Source organism: Musca autumnalis, unplaced genomic scaffold (genome assembly GCF_047663935.1).
Source record: "Musca autumnalis isolate F117 unplaced genomic scaffold, ASM4766393v1 scaffold_4, whole genome shotgun sequence".
Lineage (NCBI taxonomy): Eukaryota > Metazoa > Arthropoda > Insecta > Diptera > Muscidae > Musca > Musca autumnalis.
In genome coordinates, this window is record NW_027411977.1 from 93151894 (window position 1) to 93172931 (window position 21038).

Genomic DNA, 21038 nt, shown 5'->3' on the forward strand with positions numbered 1-21038 from the left:
CACATTTTGCCCGTATGAAAGTGTAGGAGTATATACCCTCGATAGCATAAATGCTTAGGGTCTTAAATGACAATATGGGGCAATAGTTTGTGTATACAATGTCAAGAGATGGATTGGTCCCAAAGTGAATCGAAATTGTCTAGGATGAGGTAAGAAGAGTTTGTCAAAGGCTTACCAATAGTGCGATCCTTTACCTCAAGTTGCTGTTATCAACAATAATCGTTAATGATTAAGAGTGCTTCAGCCAATTTGAAGTTTTCCAATTTTTTTATATTCCTCACAAATAATAGTTGTTGTTTTCAAAAACTGTTTTTTGTTTGGAAAATGAACAAAATTCATCGGATTGAAAGAGTTTAATTTTCAAAATCATGTTGATGTCTATCCTGCTTGCAATATTCACACGTGCATTAACAAATACTTAGAAATTTGCTAATACTATTACAAATCTGTCCTGTATGCCAACAGATTATGGGCCGCATACGAGGGTCACTCGAAAACCTTCTGGCCTATGTAACTCGCAGTGTCACCAGGTGTCATTTGATTTTTTTCTTGGAAAATTTGACAGTTGTTAGCCTAAGCGTATTCAGGTCAGTTTGACGTATGACCATGTGTTGGGTTGTTTACATTGGCTTGATTGTGACACCTCCAAAACATGGTTTTTGAACGCTTTTGTAGCATCTTCTGGCGATTGCTGCTATTTTCGGTTCGTACGCATAGTTCCATGATTCGTCACCTGGATCCATCTTTAAAACGTCTTTCGAAGCACCGCGATCGTATTTTTTCGAAATTTCTTGCACTGATAAACACGGGATCAAACGAGAAACACTCAATTTTTGCCGCCAAGTTTTCATGCAATATCGAATGATAATTGGTGGAACAAAGCAGGCACTTTCGCATTTTTTTTCAAATGCGGGTACCACGGCGATGCAATGTTTAGCATGTCCGCTTTGCATTCTTCGATTCCCAGATAGCATAAAAGTTTCTCACAAACCACTCAGCGTAATGTTTGCTTGCATTTCTCTACAAGTGGTGTTGTTAGAAACCCCGTTCGGACTCGGTTCCATTCATTGAGATATGAAAGCAGTCAATTCTTGATCTTTAAGCAGGGATGCTCTTCTTTACAAAGACAGTATACTCAGCGATCCCACTGAGTTGACTTTGCATTTGCTTTTCTCCCTCAGGTACACTGTGCGTAAACAAAAATAAACAAAAAACGTAGTTTGGTTGTTGCTTTTTCACTCATACATTCACATATGCTTTCGTTTTGGTTGTATTTCTATGGCCATCACTGCCTTTAATTGATGCTCGTTGGAAACAGTTTACCAATGATCGACCAATGCCACCGACAACTCTCAAACATAACAACCGATTTGGTCCAAACTTTGCGCCTCGTAAAATTTTGTCTAATCATCGAATAAATCCGAAGATGTGTCATATCGGTCCACTCCTTCGAGTATCTCCCCCATAAAAGATAAAAGTGAAACGAGTAACCTATTTAATCCAAATCCTACATATAGTAATATTTCTTCGAGACAGATTAGGTTCGAATGTGGATCGGTGTATATCAGTCTACTCCTTTGGGTATTTCGGAGCAAAATTTTTCGTAAATTTTGCACTTCAAGATCAGTTCACGGATCGTTTGAAATTTTTACAGCAGGTGGTTGTAGAATTTCACGTTGATCATTAATATATACTTTATTGCTTCTGAAATGATAATTTCTACAAGTTGTAAACTAACGAAACACTTAATATACCCTTCATAAGATGGTTTAATGCATAAAATGCTCATTTTATTGGATTGATATTCAGGACTATTTTGAAATGTTTAGCCTCAGTTAAAATTTTATGTTTTGTAAATCCCTAAATTCTTCATTTATTTTTAAAATTTAGAAAAATGTATATAAATTGGCTGCATAAAATGAAATAATCAAAAAGAAATTAGATGTTCACATAAAATAAAATACGAACTGCACCAAAAACGAACTATTTTCAAAAAAATAAGGAACACAAGGTTTTCATTCAATCAATCACTGCAAAATAATCAGCAAAACAAAACAAAGCACCTACGCACGCGAATTGTAAATAACAAACAAAAAATAAAGAAAACGAATAACAGAACAAAGTAGTCAACCACAATGGAACGTCATCGGACATTGGATTCATCAATGTCATCCTTGTATTCCGGCTCGAATATATCACAGACTCCATCACGGCATTATCCACCATCATCTACGGCACCATCACCCACACCAAGTGGCCAAGGTGGAGGAGGTGGTAGTGTAGCTGGCAATCAATTAATGCCACAAATATCACAGAACGACAGCATTGGCAGTGGAACATCATCATCGATGCAAGGATTACGTGCAACAACAATTGGTACCGTTGTCGTACGCTGTGGTCCCATACAATTGGTCATAGCTCTATTGCAAGTAAGTTATATGATTTCGATATTATAACTGTATTATTATGATGAATTATAGTCTAGCAAGAAATGGAAAAAGTCTTGATCTTGGCAAATTGCAACATCTTAGTTTGTTTATTGTATTGTGTGATGATTAATGACAAGTCAAGTTGATGTTTTTTATGGTTTGCATCCGGTTGCAACACTGCATTTACAAAAATTAGATTCCCTTCTTGCCACACAATGTGACCATTGATATGTGTAGTTCATGTCATTAATAAGTATTTGAGGAAGAATTAATGGTATATACATATATTTTTGAAATGTTGTGCCCAACACTGTCTTATTTCTTAGTACGTTGAAAATTCTTGTTCAATATAAGAAGACAAGTTAATATAAGGGAGACAAGGTGGGATATTCAATCCTACTCAATCCAAAATTTGGAACTAAAAGGCATATTGGAATGGAGGGGTTTGACTATAAATTGTTTATAGCCACCCTTTATAGTAATAAAAATACTTTGCATTTAACTCCAAATTATTAGAATATAAATGGTAGTATTTCCTCATATACGAAATTATAAAATAATTTTATAACTACCCTTTTTTACACCTTTTCCCGATCACTGATAACACAGTAGAAAATATATAAATCTCTCATATTTTTTTTTTTTTTTTTGAAAAGGCACCAAAAAGTCCTCTTTAATGACTCGATTGAGGGTTAGATTTTGCAACTAAAAGATTCCGCTCATTGTTGGCAGAACAATTACCAAAAATTTACAAATAGGAGGAACTTCCCCTACGCATTTAGGGTGTTTGGCGACGTAAACTTTCAAAATGCCGATATACGTGTCTTCTTTTTTCGGCCCTCTGTCATAATCTGTGCAGGGTTTCTTGTAATTTTAAAAAAGTAGTATTTAGTTGTACAGTGTTTTAAATACATATATTATAGCCACCGTTTATAGTAGTAAAAAGACTTTGCATTTAACTCCAAAGTAATAGAATCTCATAAATAATAGTATTTCCTCACATACGAAATATTAAAATAATTGTATAACTACCCCTTTTTATTACACCTTTTCACGATCACTGATAACACCGCAAAGAATAAAGAAATCTCTCGGAATTTCTTTTAGTTCTAGTGACACAGAAAACTCTTGACAATTATCTCTCAAGATCAAGGGCCCAATGTTGCCCACATTGCAGACAAACAAAACCTACGCTTATGTTGGCTGCGTTGTGACGTCTGTAACATTTCATCATTTTTCATTTGGCATTTTAAGCGGCTTTTGTTTATTTTTCTCTTGTTTTTCTTTATTGTTTTGATTTTAGCTGTTGTAGTACAAAATGTCTTTTAACAGCAAAGAGGAAGAGATTTAAAGTGTGGTCATGCCCTGCTTAAAGATTAAAACAAGAAATGTCTTGAGTCATTATTAAGTGGTAAGGCGTTTTAATAAAATAACAGAACTTTAAAGTTCAATAGCTTACAAAGAGAACTATTGTCATAAACGATGACAGGGATCATTTGTCATTGTTGATTTATTTTATTAAAAAGATACGAAAAATTAACAGTCATTTACTCACCTTAGAAAATACATACAAGAGGACATTATGTTCTAGATAAACTATGCAGAGGGGTTTTCGATCTTGATTTCTTGTTTACATTTTAAAAATATATATAATAACTAACAGACCCGGGTCCCCGTTGCTGGGCCGTCGTTTTGTTTTCTAATGGCAAGTTGTTATGCCTTTTATACTTTCTAATTCAAAACTTAGCCGTCAGTAATGTTGGCAACATTTCCTGAGTCTCTACAAGTGGTGTCTTAAGACCATAGTTTCGGAGTCGGAGTCGAGAAATTTTGCTGGACTCTAGCAACATTTTTGTAGAATATTTTAATGCACGAAATCTCATCGTTTGCTAATTTTTCAGTTCCAAAAAACATCCATCCGCCTACGTGCTGAGTGGTGTACACAATACGAGTATATCTCAAATATTTCAATAAAATTATCCACTCCACACCAAAGTTCAAAATGTGGGCGCTGAATTTAAGTTTAAGGAGTGATCTCTATTTATAAATTTCAGAAAAAAGTAGAAAGTATAAATAGCATAGAATATGTGGTCAAATTTTTAAGTCAGTATTAGCGTTGGATGGGAACAATTTATTTTATTTTGTATGGAGCATATAAACTTTGTTTTTCTGGAAATCGGCCACAAAAATATATGACAATTGGTTTATTAGTTTTCGAGACAAAGTAGGCACCGCAAGATGCTTTAATAAAAACAGAGTTTCGTAGACGGCCTCAAAACTTCGTAATATTTTTCTCTTTCAGATGAAGAAAAAATCTGCCAAAAAGTTATGTAGTTTTCTCGAAAAAAAAATCGTGAAAAACGGCTTTTATTGAACTTTACAACTGGGGGTCTCCTTTTAAGGCTAAGCACACTAAAATGTTGGGTTACATCCAGTTTGAAAATTGGTCGTGAATTGCTTATAGTTTTTATTGCATGTAGTCCTTACGATTTGTATTGCCACATCATGTTCACATATTTTGTAAGCTTAAAGATTTGCTCATGCGGAAGAATTCCGTCCAGAATATACTCGTGCAAAAAAGGAAAACCGACAAAAACTTTCTAAGATTGCTATTTTTCAATGTAAGATTTGGCAGAAACTGTATTGATATGTTCGAATGTATCCGAACGAATGCCCTTTCTAATGAACATGTAAGGAAAAACTAACACATTAGCCTATATAGGCCAAAGTGTAGGAAAAAGGTAAACATTTGTGCACATTTTATTTATATATAACAAATAATTCACTTCTTTTAAGAATATATCAGCATTTTTTGAGAAAATGTGATTATGTTGAAACTGCGTATGGGGTAATGTAACTCGCGAGCTGTTGTACTATAGCAGAAATTTTATACTCATTTCGATAAAATAAACTGTTTTAGCCCGCTTCACCGATGGGTTTCTTAAAATATGTAAGTATGTTTGGACGAAATCTGTTTCAGACAATTTGGAGTCGACTTATCAATGTCCGTCCGTCTGTCTGGCTGGCTGGTATAACTCTCGAACGGATGAACCGATTTGGTCCAACATTTTGCCTTACTAATATTTTGTCCAAACTTAGTTTAAGTTCGAAGATGGGCCATATCGGTCCACTCCTTCAAAATTGTGCGAAAGATAACTCTTGAAATTTCTATCAGTCATAGGTAAGGTTCCAATATGGACTTTATCGGTCCACTCCTTCGGGTACCTCCCACCAGAGATGGTCTGTCTCCAATTATGACGTATCTGACAAACAGTTCTGGCGTATATTACATACGTCGGAAACGTCGTAAACCTAGCCAAACAAACAAGGTTTTTGACAGAATAAACAAACGAATTTTATTACCTAAAAATCGATGTTTTTATACCCTCAGCCTTTAGGCTAGAACTAATGGTTTTAGACCCCAAGTACGTTTGGACGAAATGTGTTTCAGACAATTTGGAGTCGATTTAGCAATGTCCGTCTGTCTGTCTGTCTGTCTGTCTGGCTGGCTGGTGCGCACGATAACTCTCGAACGGATTAACCGATTCGAACCAAATTTTGCACTTCGTGATATTTTGCCTAAACTTAGTTTAAGTTCGAAGATGGGTTATATCGGTCCACTCCTTCCAGCACCTCCCCCACAAAAGATCGAAAATGTTCGGAAAATTTGTGCGCACGATAACTCTTGAAGGGAGTAACCGATTTGGTCCACACTTTGCACATCGTGAAATTTCTACCAGACTTAGATGGGGTTCCAATATGGACTCAATCGGTCCACTCCTTCGGGTACCTCCCACACAAAATTTCGGAAAAGTTTAGTTTAGGACCTGTTCTCGAATCGCTTTAATTTTTGTTGTAGCAACTTGTGTTCACTGCCCCCTATACAACTGTACAAGCTTCATCAGGGGCAAGTCCATACTTCCGGAGAAAATAGCCTGAAAGTTGCGAAAACCCCCTATGACACCGTGTGTAGTGGTTGGAGCGCACGATAACTCTCGAACGGAACTGCCGATTGGGTCTTCGTAATATTTTGTCCAAACAAAGTTAAAGTTCGAAGATAAGTCATATCGGACCACTCCTTCAGGTACCTCCCCCACAAAAGTTCAAAAATATTCGGAAATATTGTGCGCACTATAACTCTTTATGGGAGTGACGGATTTGGTTCATACTTTACACAACCTAATATATTTACCAGATATAGATCAGGTTTGAATATGGACTATATTTGTAGATTCCTTCGGGTACCTCCCACACAAAATTTCAGTTAAGTTCACTTTAAGACCTGCGCTCGAATCACTTTGATTTTTGTTGAAGCAACTTGCATTCGCTGCCTCAATTACGACGGTAAAAGTTTTTTTCAGGGGCAAGTACATAGGTCTTGAGAAAACAGCCCGAAAGTTGTAAAACCCCCTATGGCACCATATGTAGTGGCTGGAGAGCACCATAACTCTCGAGGATGGGTAATACCGGCCCACAACTTCCGGTGCTTTCCCCCCATATTTGAAGAATGTCACCAAAATGGTATGAACGATATCTCTTGAACGGAGCAACCAAATTGGATATCCCAATATTTTGTCTAAATTTTTTTCTCCTTAGGGATTTTATGTGTTCCGTGGAAAAGTCCATGCTTCCTGGAATACTGGCGCAAAGGTTATACGATGACCAACTGAAATGACTAGTGGGCGCGATATCTATCGAAAATATGTATATGACTCCCAAAATAAGATCCACTTCCATAATGGACTATGTCGGTCCATTCCTTTAAGTACCTACTCCGTAGAGTTGTGCCAAAGGAACTATATGGAACTATCTCGTTCACTTCGCAGTTCCAATGGCCCACATTTTTTCTTTGAACAAACTGCGTATACTTAACAACACACGTTACATTTCATGATGTTACTCATACGTTTTGGAACTAGTACAAGGAACTAGGAACTAGATTACCCAACTCTACTACTCCGCAATCCTTTTGAACTTTAATCCTAATCCACACTTTTGTGCGTATGAAGTATTTTTTGGAATAAAGTGTTTCAAATTAAACTGGCTGAGGGTATATCTCTGTCGGCTAAGCCGACTGATACTTTTTTACTTGTTTATAATAATAAAACTCATTTTATTATTATTGTTTTTTTGAAATCCTAGTTTATTAAAAACAGGCATAAAAAATTTCACTCAAAAATGTACATTTATATATATTTTTTTATTATATGGACATTATACATATGTTTTTTTATTACTTCACCCGCAAATTCTTTGAATCATAGGTAAATTACTGGTAGTTTTCGGAATATATTGTAGATGGCGCGCTAAGTTTGTAATCCAATTTATTGTTCAATTATTTCAGTTATTTTAAACATTAAAATATTAATAAAAATATGCTGTTATTTTCAAAAAAAGTACTGAAGGTCTTCTATTACAAAGACAGGCTTGCAGAATTAATATTAAGTGAAAAATATGGTGGTAATATACATTTTTGAGGCTTATGATGTTTACTACTTTTTATACGTTTTCTACCGGTATATGACGTTTTCGACGTTTACAACTTTTTTACCGTCGAAAACCTAAAAAATCGTCATACAGACCATCTCTGCCTCCCACACAAAATTTGGGGAAAGTTCAGTTTAGGACCTGCTCTCGAATCGCTTTGATTTTTTTTGTAGCACCTTGTAGCTGCTGCCTCGATTACGGCAATACAAGTTTTATCAGGGGCAAGTAAATACTTCTTGAGAAAATAGACTGAAAGTTGCAAAAAACCCCTATGACACCGTGTTTAGTGGTTGGAGCGAAGATAACTCTGAAACGGATCTGCCAAACCGATCCAAAATTTGGCCTTCGTAATATTTTGTCCAAACTTAGTTTAAGATAAGCCATATCGGTCCACTCCTTCAGGTACCTCCCCCACAAAAGTTCAAATATGCCCGGAAAAATTGTGCGCACAATAACTCTTGAAGGGAGTGATCGATTAAATATATCTAACTGATAACTAACATATCTAACTGATCTAGAGCAGGTTCGAATATGGACTATATTTGTCCACTCCTTCGGGTACCTCCCACACAAAATTTCGGATAAGTTCACTTTAAAGCTGAAAACACATCCAACGTTTGAGTAAAGTTTTGTGTCATTTCTGGCAAATGAATAAAAGATAAAGTGCTGCCAAGTTTCAATTTTTCTTTATTCTTCTACCAGAAATTAGAAAAACCTTACTCAAAAGTTGGATGTGTTTGATTTTTGTTGAAGCAACTTGCACTCGCTGCCTCCATACAACGACATACTTCTTGAGAAAACGGCCCGATAAAACAGCCCTGTTCGAATATCCTTTGGAAATGTATACCGATGCTGTTCGTTGTGGCCCTGTTTACAGCGATATTATGTTTTCTGGGGACAAGTCCATGCTTCCTGGCATACTGGTCCAAAAGTTATAGGATGACCCACTAAAATGACTAGTGGGCGCGATATCTATCGAAAGATATGACAAAATAAGATCCAGGACTATGTCGGTCCATTCCTTCAAGTACCTCATCCGCCAAACTTTTGAACTTTAATCCACATTTTTGTCGGCAATTCAAATGTCCAAAAAGGGCCATAAAATTCTGAAACGAGCCTAAAAAACATTCGAGCTGTCCGTAGATGAAAGTTTCAATTCACATAGGCTGAGGTTATTTCTCTGTCGGCAAATACTTTTTTACTTGTGTGAAATTAAGAAGAACTGAATGTTGAAAGATGAAGATAATATAAGGTTTCTAATGTATGATTTTTATATGGGTTTTATAAGTTGGTTTTGGGCAAAAAGTTTGTAATGCATCGAAATTATGGTACTTATATATACCAAAATTAATGTCTCGACGAGCTGAATCGATCTGGCTATGTGTGTCCGTCCATCCGCCCGTCTGTCCTTCTAAATCACGCTACAGATTGCAATATTGATCAGATCGCCACCAAATTTTTGATGTTGATGGAGGTCCCGGAGGGGAAGAATACTGGTCGGATAGAATGGGCAAAAAACTTATTTTGAGAAAAAGTCAACGTTTTATTCCAAAGCAAATATCTCAGCTTCTATAAGGGGTATACCAAAAACAAAACCTTACAATGAAAGTAGAAAATATCACCTTTCTAAATAGTTTGTCGTAGATGGTTAACCAACAACGATATCACAACAGTCGCAAATAAAGCCCAAGTTATTATTTTTGCGATTTTAGTTATAGCAAAATAACGGAGACATCGCAATTGTCGATAATATATCCCATTTTCCATTTTTGTGCAATCACACTACAGGCCGGAATTTTGATGGGATTCTCATGGGGGTTGATGGGGATCTCACAGAGAAAGAAGCCTATTGATGTAATATTCAGGGTCGGAATGGGCAAACTATTTATGTGGGTATCATTCAGCGTTTTATTCATATGCCAATATTTTCGCTTTTAGTAGTCCAAAAGGAAATGGAAGATGAAAATATTACCTTTATTATGATGCAAAATAGTTAGGAGCACATCCCACTTTCCCATTTTTCTATTTAAATTGTAGAGACGAGTAGCTCAGCTTGGATTTGATACATATCAACAATGGAGACTTAGCTTTAAAATGGTCCCAATTGGGTTACCAAACTTCTTGAAATGCTTGTGATGTTAAAAAAGATGCTGTGATATTCCAATTTTTATTTTATGGAATTTTAGTTCCATGTCAGATATTTCTGCTTCTTTTGCACAGTTTTAAAGGAGTGAGCTTGATAATTAAAATAAACCATCTGAGCTTTAAATTAATACAACCGTGGAATGGAGCTATCAATATTTTAATATGTTAAAATTTTTATTTTAATAACAAATACTCGTACCTCTGCTTCTATTTGGTGTATTAAAGACATGTTAAATGCTAATCAAGAAGACCAGCAAAGCTTTTAATCAGTACCAAGTAGATGTAGACAGTAGTCAAGTATAAAATATTAATTATTTTGGTACAGTTCCCCCCCACAAGTTATCTATATTAATAAAAGAGTAGAGTGACTGATTCACTGACTGACTGATTGACTGATTGATTCATCAACGCCCAGACGAAACGGCTGAAGCTAGAATCATGAAATTTTGGGTGAGGGTCACTCTTGGTCCGAAGGTGACAGATAAGGCTTGGTTTTTGGAAATTCGAACTGGAAGGGTACTAAAAGTACTAAAAGGTACTAAATATGGTACCGTTTGTATTTGGCGAACCGGTAAAGCTAGAACTTTGAAATTTGGAATGAAGGTCACTGATGGAGAGTTAGAAAGGTGTACCAAAGGGTTTTTAGAAATTCGAACTATAAGTGTACGAAAAGTACTAAAGTGTACTAAATTTGGTGCCAATTCGTACTTTGCGAACGGATAAAGGTTATAGGTTGAAATTTGGTGTGAGAATCAAGGTTAAAAGGTACGGTTGACATAAGGAGGTGGTTTAGGAAAAGTGTACACATGTGTACGAAAAGTACTAAATGGTACTAAAGTTGGTACAATTATGATTTGTGCGAACGGATAGAGCTGGAATCCTGAAATTTTGAATTAAGGCTACTGTTGGAGAGTAGAATGGACGTAGTTTTGAAAATTCGTACTTATGGGTGCGAAAAGTACTAAATGGTACTAAATTTGGTACCCTTATGATTTGGGCGAACGGATAGAGTTGGAATCCTGAAATTTTGAACTAAGGTTACTGTTGCAGAGTAAAATGGAAGTAGTTTTGAACATTCGTACTTATGGGTACGAAAAGTACTAAAGGGTACTAAATTTGGTACAATTTGGATAAAGGTTGAACGGATAGAGCTGGAATCCTGAAATTTTGAATTAAGGCTACTGTTGGAGAGTAGAATGGACGTAGTTTTGAAAATTCGTACTTATGGGTGCGAAAAGTACTAAATGGTACTAAATTTGGTACCCTTATGATTTGGGCGAACGGATAGAGTTGGAATCCTGAAATTTTGAACTAAGGTTACTGTTGGAGAGTAAAATGGAAGTAGTTTTGAACATTCGTACTTATGGGTACGAAAAGTACTAAAGGGTACTAAATTTGGTACAATTTGGATAAAGGTTGAACGGATAGAGCTGGAATCCTGAAATTTTTGAATTAAGGCTACAGTTGGAGGGTAGCATGGAAGTAGTTTTGAAAATTCGTACTTATGGTTACGAAAAGTACTAAATTGTACTACATTTGGTACAATTACGACGTGGGCGAACGGATGGAGCTGGAATCCTGAAATTTTGAACTAAGGCTACTGTTAGAGGGTAGAATGGACGTTGTTTTGAAAATTCGTACATATGGGTACGAAAAGTACTAAATGGTACTAAATTTGGTACACTTATGATTTGGTCGAACGGATAGAGTTGGAATCCTGAACTAAGTTGGAGAGTAAAATGGAAGTAGTTTTGAACATTCGTACTTATGGGTACGAAAAGTACTAAAGGGTACTAAATTTGGTACAATTTGGATATAGGTTGAACGGATAGAGCTGGAATCCTGAAATGTTTGAATTAAGGCTACAGTTGGATGGTAGCATGGAAGTAGTTTTGAAAATTCGTACATATGGGCACGAAAAGTACTAAATTGTACTAAATTTGGTACACTTATGATTTGGGCGAACGGATAGAGTTGGAATCCTGAAATTTTGAACTAAGGCTACTGTTCGAGAGTAAAATGGAAGTAGTTTGAAAATTCGTACTTATGGGTACAAAAAGTACTAAATGGTACTAAATTTGGTACAATTTGGATATAGGTTGAACGGATACAGCTGGAATCCTAAAATTTTTGAATTAAAGCTACACTTGGAGGGTAGCATGGGAGTAGTTTTGAAAATTCGTACTTATGGGTACGAAAAGTAATAAATGATACTAAAATTGGTGCAATTATGATTCAGGCGAACGGATAGAGTTGGAATCCTGATGTTAGAGAGTAGAAAGGAAGTAGTTTTGAAAATTCGTACATATGGGTACGAAAAGTACTAAAGGGTACAAAATTTGGTACAATTTGGATATAGGCTGAACGGATATAGTTGGAATCCTGAAATTTTGACCTAGGCTACTGTTGGAGAGTAGAACGAAAGTAGTTTTGAAAATTCGTACTTATGGGTACGAAAATTACTATATGGTACTGCATTTGGTACAATTACGATTTGGGCGAATAGATAGAGCTGGAATCCTAAAATTTTGAAATAAGGCTACTGTTGGAGAGTAGCATGAAAGTAGTTTTGAAAATTCGTACTTATGGATACGAAAAGTACTAAATGATACTAAATTTGGAACAATTACGATTTAGGCGAACGGATAGAGCTGGAATCCTGAAATTTGAATTAAGGCTGCTATTAGAGAGTGGAACGGAAGTAGTTTTGAAAATTCGTATTTATGGGTACGAAAAGTACTAAATGATACTAAGTTTGGTACAATTACGATTTGGGCGAACGGTTGGAGCTGGAATCCTGAAATTTTGAACTAAGGCTATTCTTGGAGAGTAGAACGAAAGTAGTTTTGAATATTCGTACTTATGGGTACGAAAAGTACTAAATGATACTAAATTTGGAACAATTACGATTTAGGCGAACGGATAGAGCTGGAATCCTGAAATTTGAATTAAGGCTGATGTTAGAGAATAGAATGGAAATAGTTTTGAAAATTCGTACTTATGGGTACGAAAAGTACTAAGTGGTACTAAATTTGGTACAATTACGATTTGGGTGAACAGATAGAGTTGGAATCTGGAAATTTGAAGTTGAGACTACTGGTGGAGTGTAGGATTGAGGAAGTTTTGGAAATTCGTACTTATGTGTACGAACAGTACTAAGTGGTAGTAAATTTAGTACAATTTGTATTTGGGTGAACGGATAGAGCTTGATTCCTCAAATTTAGACTGAGTGTCGCTGATGAAGTGACCAAAGTACTAAATGGTACAAAATTTGGTTCGATGGTGATTTGAGTGAACGAATCCTGAATTCGTAATTGAGATTATTGTTGAAGTATAGAATTGAGGTACTCTTGGAAATTTTTACTTATGTGTACGAACAGTGCTAAATGGTACTATATATAGTACAAATTGGATTTGGGTGAACGGATAGAGCTGGAATCCTCAAATTCGGAATTGACATTACTGTTGCAGTGTAGAACTAAGGAGTTTTGGAAATTCGTACTTAGAGTACAAAAAGTACTAAATGGTACTAAATTTTGTACAATGGGGATTTGGGTGAATGGATAAAACTGGAATCCTGAAATGTGGAATTGAGATTTTTGTTGGAGTGTAGGATTGTGGTTGTTTTGGAAATTCGTACTTATGAGAACGAAAAGTATTACATTTCGTACAATTGGGATTTGGAATCTGGAATCCTGAAATTTGGAATTGAGATTATTGTTGAAGAGTAGGATTGAGGTAGTTTTGGAAATTCGTACTTATGGGTACGAAGAGTACTTAATGGCACTCAATTTGTTGTTGGGTGTAGAGACAGTGCTGAAATCTGTATTCTTTGGATTTAGGGTGAGTATTGGTGTGCAAAGTTGGTATCGCTGTTAATATGTAAGGGTGAGATACTGCTGATCTTTTTCAAATCGAACTAAAGAGGATTCGAACAGTACTAAAATAACAATAAATATTGATTAAAATTGGTATTAGTGCAATAAAATTTTCAGTGTTCGCCATTTTCATATTTTATACTGTTTATTTGTTTTTTATATCCTTTCCGCATACGAAGTAGCGGGCACTTTGCTAGTTTGGTATAAAACCAGATAGATGAAAACTTTAGTATCTCCCTAAAAGAAATGTTTACGAGTGAAATGTTTATGCATAGGGCAGTGGTGTAGGGTATTACATAGTCGGCCCGTCACGACTTTATCCTTTGCTCACTTGTTATACCCTACACCACTATGTGGGGAGGGTATTATAAGTTGGTTTTGGCCAAAAAGTTTGTAACGCATCGAAATAATGGTCGTAGACCCATACTTATATACACATACCAAAATGAATGTCTCGGCGAGCTGAGTCGATCTGTGTGTCCGTCCGTCTGTCCATCTAAACCTTTTAATCACGCTACAGGTCGCAATTTTGATCGGAAGAAGAAGCCTTTTGGTGATGGTCGGATAATATTTAGGGATCGGAAAGGGGAAAAACTCATTTCGAGGCAAATTCAAAGTTTAGGTGGATAAAAACAATGTTTTTTCCAAAGCGAATATCTCAGCTTCTATATGGGGTGTACCAAAAGCTGGCAATGAAAGTAGAAAATATCACCTTTTTAATGATGTAAATTTGGTGCTCGTAGGTGATCAAACAACGAAGATATCACAATACTAACAAATAAAAACCTAATTTTCATTTTTGCGATTTTAATTATATTGACGAATATCACAGCTTTGGTTGGAAACTTTCCAAAACCAAAGCCTGACTATGAAAGTAGAAGATCCCGTCATTACAATGATGCAAACTAGGTCGGCGTAGGTAACCAAATAACGGAGATATCGCAATAGTCGGTAATACATCCCATTTATCCATTTTTTTGGAAATCACGCTACAGGTTCCAATTTTGATCGAATCGTCACAAAATTTTGAGGGTTAATGGGGGTCTCACAGAGGAAGAAGTCTATTGATTTTGGTGATGGTCGGATAATACTTAGGGGTCGGAATGGGCAAAAAACTTATTCGGAGAAAAGTCAACATTTTATTTCAAAGCCAATATCTCTGTTTCTTTAAGAGGTATATGAAAAGCAAAACCTGGCAAAGAAAGTAGAAAATATCAACTTTACAACGATGTAAAGTAGGTTGTCGTAGGTGGTCAAATAGCAGAGATATGGCAATAGTCGATAATGCATCCGAATTTTTTGTAATCACGCTACAGGTCGCAATTTTGATCGGATCGTCACGAAATTTTGGGGGTTAATGGGGGTCCCAAAGAGAAAGAAGCCCCACAGAGGAAGAAGCCTATTGTGATAGTCGAATAATATTTAGGGGTCGGAATGGGGAAAAACTCATTTCGAGGCAAATTCAAAGTTTTATTCTTTGTGAATATATCGGCTTCTAGTAGGAGTATTCCAACGACAAGGCCTGTCAATGGAAGAAGAAAATATTACCTTTACATTGGTGTAAAGCAGGTTGGCGAAGGTGGGCAAACAAGGGAGATACCGCAATAGTCGGTAATGCATCCAATTCTTCCATTTTTTGCAATCAAGCTACAGGTCGTAATTTTGATGGGATGGTCACGAAATTTTGGTGTTCCATGCTTAGATGTTAAGATTTGTATCAAATTAAGTGGCTTCAGGCACACCTTCAAAATCTAAACAAAATAAAATATAAAACGTTTCAATTTGAATGCTTCTTAATCTAAAAGAATCCGAAAAAAACTTGTTTCTCATAACCACAAATAAGCCAATAATGGCCAAGGAAGTTTGAAAACCAGTTTTTGTTTCATTTTCATTATCGAAATTGCTGTCTGCCACAAAAGTTTCAGTGGCGGGAGGCTTTTAAATTCTAATGGCATACAAATACAAACAAACAGACGTAGTTCAAGGTCACTGTTTAGACGATAAATGTTGCCGAAAAAACACGTTTAAACCCATCATGCATTGTGTATACGCCGAAGTTTGTTCACATGTCGAATTCTTAAAGTCAACAATTAACTGATGTTGTTTATTTTGACTGAGAGAATTAGTTTCAGTTATGTTACCTGTTACTGTTTTATCTACCACAGCAAAGCTTCTGGTTTGTTTTGTTTCAATTTTCGTTAAAACTCAACGGTTAAGATGCTGATGTTAATTTTTTGGCCAAAGTGTTTACAATCAAAAAGGTAAACTCGCATGGTATATAATTACTACAACGTAAACTTGAAAAAAGAAATAAAACCACAAAATGTTTACGAATTTTGTTAGCAAAGCATAAAGTTAAAAAATCTCAAAAGTGTGTAACGAAGGTTCTTTGTGTCCAGTACGAGTTTTTTTGTGAGGTTTTAAGGAAAACACCTGTCATCATGATTTCAAAATGATTATGATATGCATGTTGCTGTTACTTTAATAATCGGCAATTCTTTCGGCAATCTTAATGAAAGTTTTGACCAACATTTCGTTCTCTTGTATCAACTTTCACCATTAAAAAAATACGTTACACCAGTCTACATAATTTTCCACATTTATATGGAAAATTTATATATTTGTAAAAATAACCAAATGTAATAAAATAATGAATTTGAAAACTTTTATGGACCCATTCAAAAATATTTGAAAAACAAAACAACAAAAACAAGTTCGTATGTACAATTAAAAATCAATTGCAAACATATTTTGTGTTTGCATTTAAATTTAGGTTACGCTGTGAGATCATCATGCAAATGATTTTTTTAATTGAGAAAAATATTCAAACGATCTTGTCTAAGATTATTGTCGTATTTGTTTTGTAAGTGAAACATACATTTATGAAGGCAAATAAAGAAATAACTTGGCAAAAAAAGCCGAAATCATAAATGATCGACGAATGTGTATTCAGATTTTCTTTGTCCTTGTAATAGATTTTTTTGAAATACGCATGACAGCATCACAGATGATGTTGTCACCATTTTTAACGAATTTATGAATGGAAATGCAAATCTCTGTTCTTTTCAATATATTTGTTTACGCATAAATTTATTTGTGAAATATGTTTCAATTTGGAAAATTGGCAGCGAGAACGAACGAAAAACATTATAGATTGTTAAAACTTTATATATCGGGTACACATACATACCTAATAGTGCATATTAATCCTTCTATTTTAAATTACTTTCAAAATGCCTTAAACAATATTCTTGTGTGGAAATCTTGTAAATATATTTTATACAAACTTCTACATTTATAGATTAATGCAGCAAATCTCTTTAGGCTTGATGCATCTCTATCTCTGTGAAGATGATTACATACTTTAAAGGTACAGAATCTTCTGAACAATTACGGTCAAGGATACGGGCAATATTTCATATAAAATAAGAAGGTAATTCTTCTCTTTTTAACTTTTATGAGGGTGGAGCAGGCCTATTTGTGTTTTACTGGCCAAAATTCTATGACCTTCTGAATGGATAGCTCACACTTTTCTTCAATCCAGATTCCATAAAAGCGGGTGTGCTATATTGAAGCCTATATGAACGTTTGGAGTTATCTTCATATTTTTTGTTTTATTTACTAATAACACAAAAATCGCAGGAGGGATTTTTAAATAAATCGTGGTCAAACATCTTATTTTTAGTGTTTTTTTAGGTTTTCAGGATTTTGCTTGAAAACTGATTTTTACTTAGGACTTGGCAATTTTGGGATAAAGAAATTCAGGTCACATTTTTAGGTTTTCACGATTTTGCATGAAAAAGAAAAGTCCTATCGAGATGGGACTAGAGAAAATGCTGTAGGTGTGAAACAAGATTTTTATGATTTATGATATTTATGATTTTTTTCAAATTGGGACAATGCACTGCTTATAACACAATGTTATGGATAGCATTTTCAGGAAGCAGGCGTTGGAGTCAATTTGAACTTCTATGTCTCAAAAACCAGTAAGGAAAGGATCATAGTGGGGAGGGGCCGACTATATGATACCCTACACCACTGTGAATATGTAAAATATAGGAGATATATATCAATTTGGACTGATTTCTATATAATATTGTACTCTTATTACCAGACAAAATTCCGTCACACATTCCAAATTTCATCAAAATTGGATAGATCGTACGAAAATATGTATTGAAGCTTTATCCAAATCTGAACCGATTTCGATGTAATTTGGCACATTTATTTTTATACCGAATTCAGTCGCACATTCTAAATTTCATCAAAAGCGGACGTATATAGCGTGTTTGGTGCAGCAAATACGTCAAATCGGCCGAAAATATATATGGGAGCTATATCCAAATCTGAACCGATTTCGATGTAATTTGGCACATTTATTTTTATACCGAATTCAGTCACACATTCCAAATTTCATTAAAATCGGATGTATATAGCGCGTTTGGTGCAGCAAATACGTCAAATCGGCCGAAAATATACATGGAAGCTATATCCAAATCTGAACCGATTTTCACCAAAAGCAATAGCGTTCTTCCTATGGCTAAAAAAATTATATTACCCAATTTTCAGTTGAATCGGACAAAAATGCGACCTGTACGTTGCGAAAAAAAATACATGGACAGACGGACCGACGGACATGCATAAATCGACCCAGAAAGTGATTATATGTATATCCCCAAAAGGAACTATGGGTCTATTTCGTTTTCTTTTGCACGTTACATGCAAATACACAAACACATAATACCCCTTACCACAGTGTGGTGTAGGGTATTATGATAAAATCTAGGAAAAATCATAGACCAATCTTGTAGAGAATTTTCACAGCTACAACATGTTTTATAGTTCCACTTCGATAGGACTTGCCGTTTTCATGCAAAATCCTGAAAACTTTAAAAACAGTAAAAATGTGACCCCGGTCTATTTAAAAATCCCTCCGGTGATTGTTTTGATTTTTGCCTCATTGTAGTTTCAGAATCCGCAAACACTTCCCAGGTATACTGGTAAGCACTTTTCATTTGAAGTTAGTTAAGACGCGCCGGGTTTATTGAAAGATATGGCAAAAATCTTCAAAATGTCTCAAATCAAGAGGTACCATTATGCGAGGGCCTTACCACAGTTGAAGTTATGTTTATTGGATCTTCTTATTAGATAGAAGGTGAGATTTTCTATTTTGTATCTACCCAGTAGTCATTGTCTTTTTGTGTGTAACCAGGCACACCTACAAAGTAGATGCTCGTCCGTTTCTATTTTCACACAAACTAATCAAATCACCGTCATTCCATCTTGAAGTTAGATATCTAAATCTACAATAAGTCCCACAACGATCTTTATCCCAAACTTATCGAGTGAGAGAAGGGAAATGGTTCTACGCTGGGAGATCGCATGACAAACACTGTGCAACATTTTTGAAGGTGATCTTGTGCAAACAATTCGAACTAGAGATTTTTTGAAAGTACAGACCCAAACGACAAGAAACCCTAGTTGGGTTTTGTTGTGTTAGATCCAGCTCGGATTTTATGGCCCCATATAAACATGGTTAAATATTAAGTTTTTAAAGAAATTCGGGGCTATATCTCTGAAACCAATGCGAATCTTCTTCTGATCTCTGAAGCAAATTTGTAGATAAGGACAAGAATAAAATATTTGGAGAAATTATAAACTCGAAAAACTAAATTTATTGCCTCAAATTTCAAAAAAATATGCAAAAATTCCAGAATTTTTATACATTTCGCAACGTATTTCCAAACCCGTTAATTTTTTATGAATATTATCTTTTGGAAAAATATTCCCTGGTATACACAACTCTTCAGAACATGTCATTGTTGTAAAATGCCTCTATGCCGTTGTTTTCAGTACATTTTTCAACGACGATTTAATAAAAATGTCACAAATGTAGTGAAATCCGAAGTGCGAGAATAAACTGTTGGTGTGAACTGTGTTTCAAAAAAGTGTTGTAAAAGATATGATGCAAAATACCGTTGAAACAACATGAAGTAAGCATTTTAGAGTTTAAGAATGTTCTAAAGAATTGTTGAGAACTTTATTTGGAAGATTTTTGCAAAAGGTTACTTGGTTCAACTCCCTATACTTTAGCCGATACTGACCAGAATTTCAGCAATTATGTAAAATTTTCTATGTTTTATAGATTTTGATGCCCTAGATGAAGTTTTTCTTATGTGTTTTTTTTTCAAAAGGTATGTTCTACTAGTTTAGGGCTACAATATTGCTAAAGACAGCAAAGACAAATTCCTATTCGTTTCTGACATAAAGGCCTGATAAATGCAAAAAAGTGTAGATTTAGCCCGGTTTAGATGAGGCCATAAAATCCGAACTGGATCTGACAGGACAAAACTCTACTAGGGTTTTTGTAGTCTAAAAAGGTCCTTAAAAAATGTATACTAGATGTTGTTCAGTGTTCAGTGTTGCATAGTGAAATTGCTTTGGATACCCGACAACCAGGTTGAATATGCCATGCCGCCTGCGTTGCGCTTCCTCAAGGACGATCTCACGAAATTTGTGAATTGGTAAATCGATCGACTTAGAGCCACCTAAAGGTAGTTTATTTGTTAGTTCCTTTCTCATTATATTGCCTGTCCTGGTATCATACAGAGCTCTTTTGCACTTAAGGATAAACCACGAATTTTTGTTCCATGCCTTGATAGCCTTAAGGGCCGCCTAACTATACCATAAATAATTCTGCTTTGTTGAAAGGAAGAATCTTTGCTTGAAAGTTCCTAAAGCTGTAGTTAAGCTTATATTAGTGTGTGATTAAAGGATCTTCAAAAAGGATGCCAGGGCCAGTGCTTTCCTTCACCTTGGAGGAGAACTACCTTCAGCTAGAACTAATTACTGAGGGTGAGTTAAACCTGAAAGAGGTAGACATATAATGGATTATGGGATTTCTGCCGCCCGATTTGAGCGATGCGTCAATTACATTTAAGACCTTGGCATGCCCAACCTGTGAAACTCGCCTCGTTCCTGACTTTCAGAATATGAAAAGGAAGAAATCCTTAATATCATATTGTCTGTAGATAATACGCGATAATATCTTTAACTCTTTTCATAGCCAAGGTATGAACAAGAAACGTGGACAAGCCTC

At 35.5% G+C, this 21038-nt stretch overlaps 1 protein-coding gene and 1 long non-coding RNA gene across 19 annotated transcripts in view; one reads left to right on the plus strand and one right to left on the minus strand.

Moving 5' to 3' along the window:
• zormin overlaps window positions 1-21038 on the plus strand; it is a 361202-nt gene that overhangs the window by 27637 nt on the left and 312527 nt on the right. For all 18 annotated transcript variants that reach the window (XM_073982044.1, XM_073982035.1, XM_073982040.1 and 15 more), the window contains one exon: window positions 1891-2429. In XM_073982044.1, the coding sequence (XP_073838145.1) occupies window positions 2136-2429 (294 nt within the window). In that variant the 5' untranslated portion in view covers window positions 1891-2135. The remainder of the gene's footprint in view (window positions 1-1890; window positions 2430-21038) is intronic.
• The window catches only part of LOC141401689 (uncharacterized), a 116012-nt gene that overhangs the window by 27491 nt on the left and 67483 nt on the right, over window positions 1-21038 (minus strand). The window lies entirely within an intron of this gene.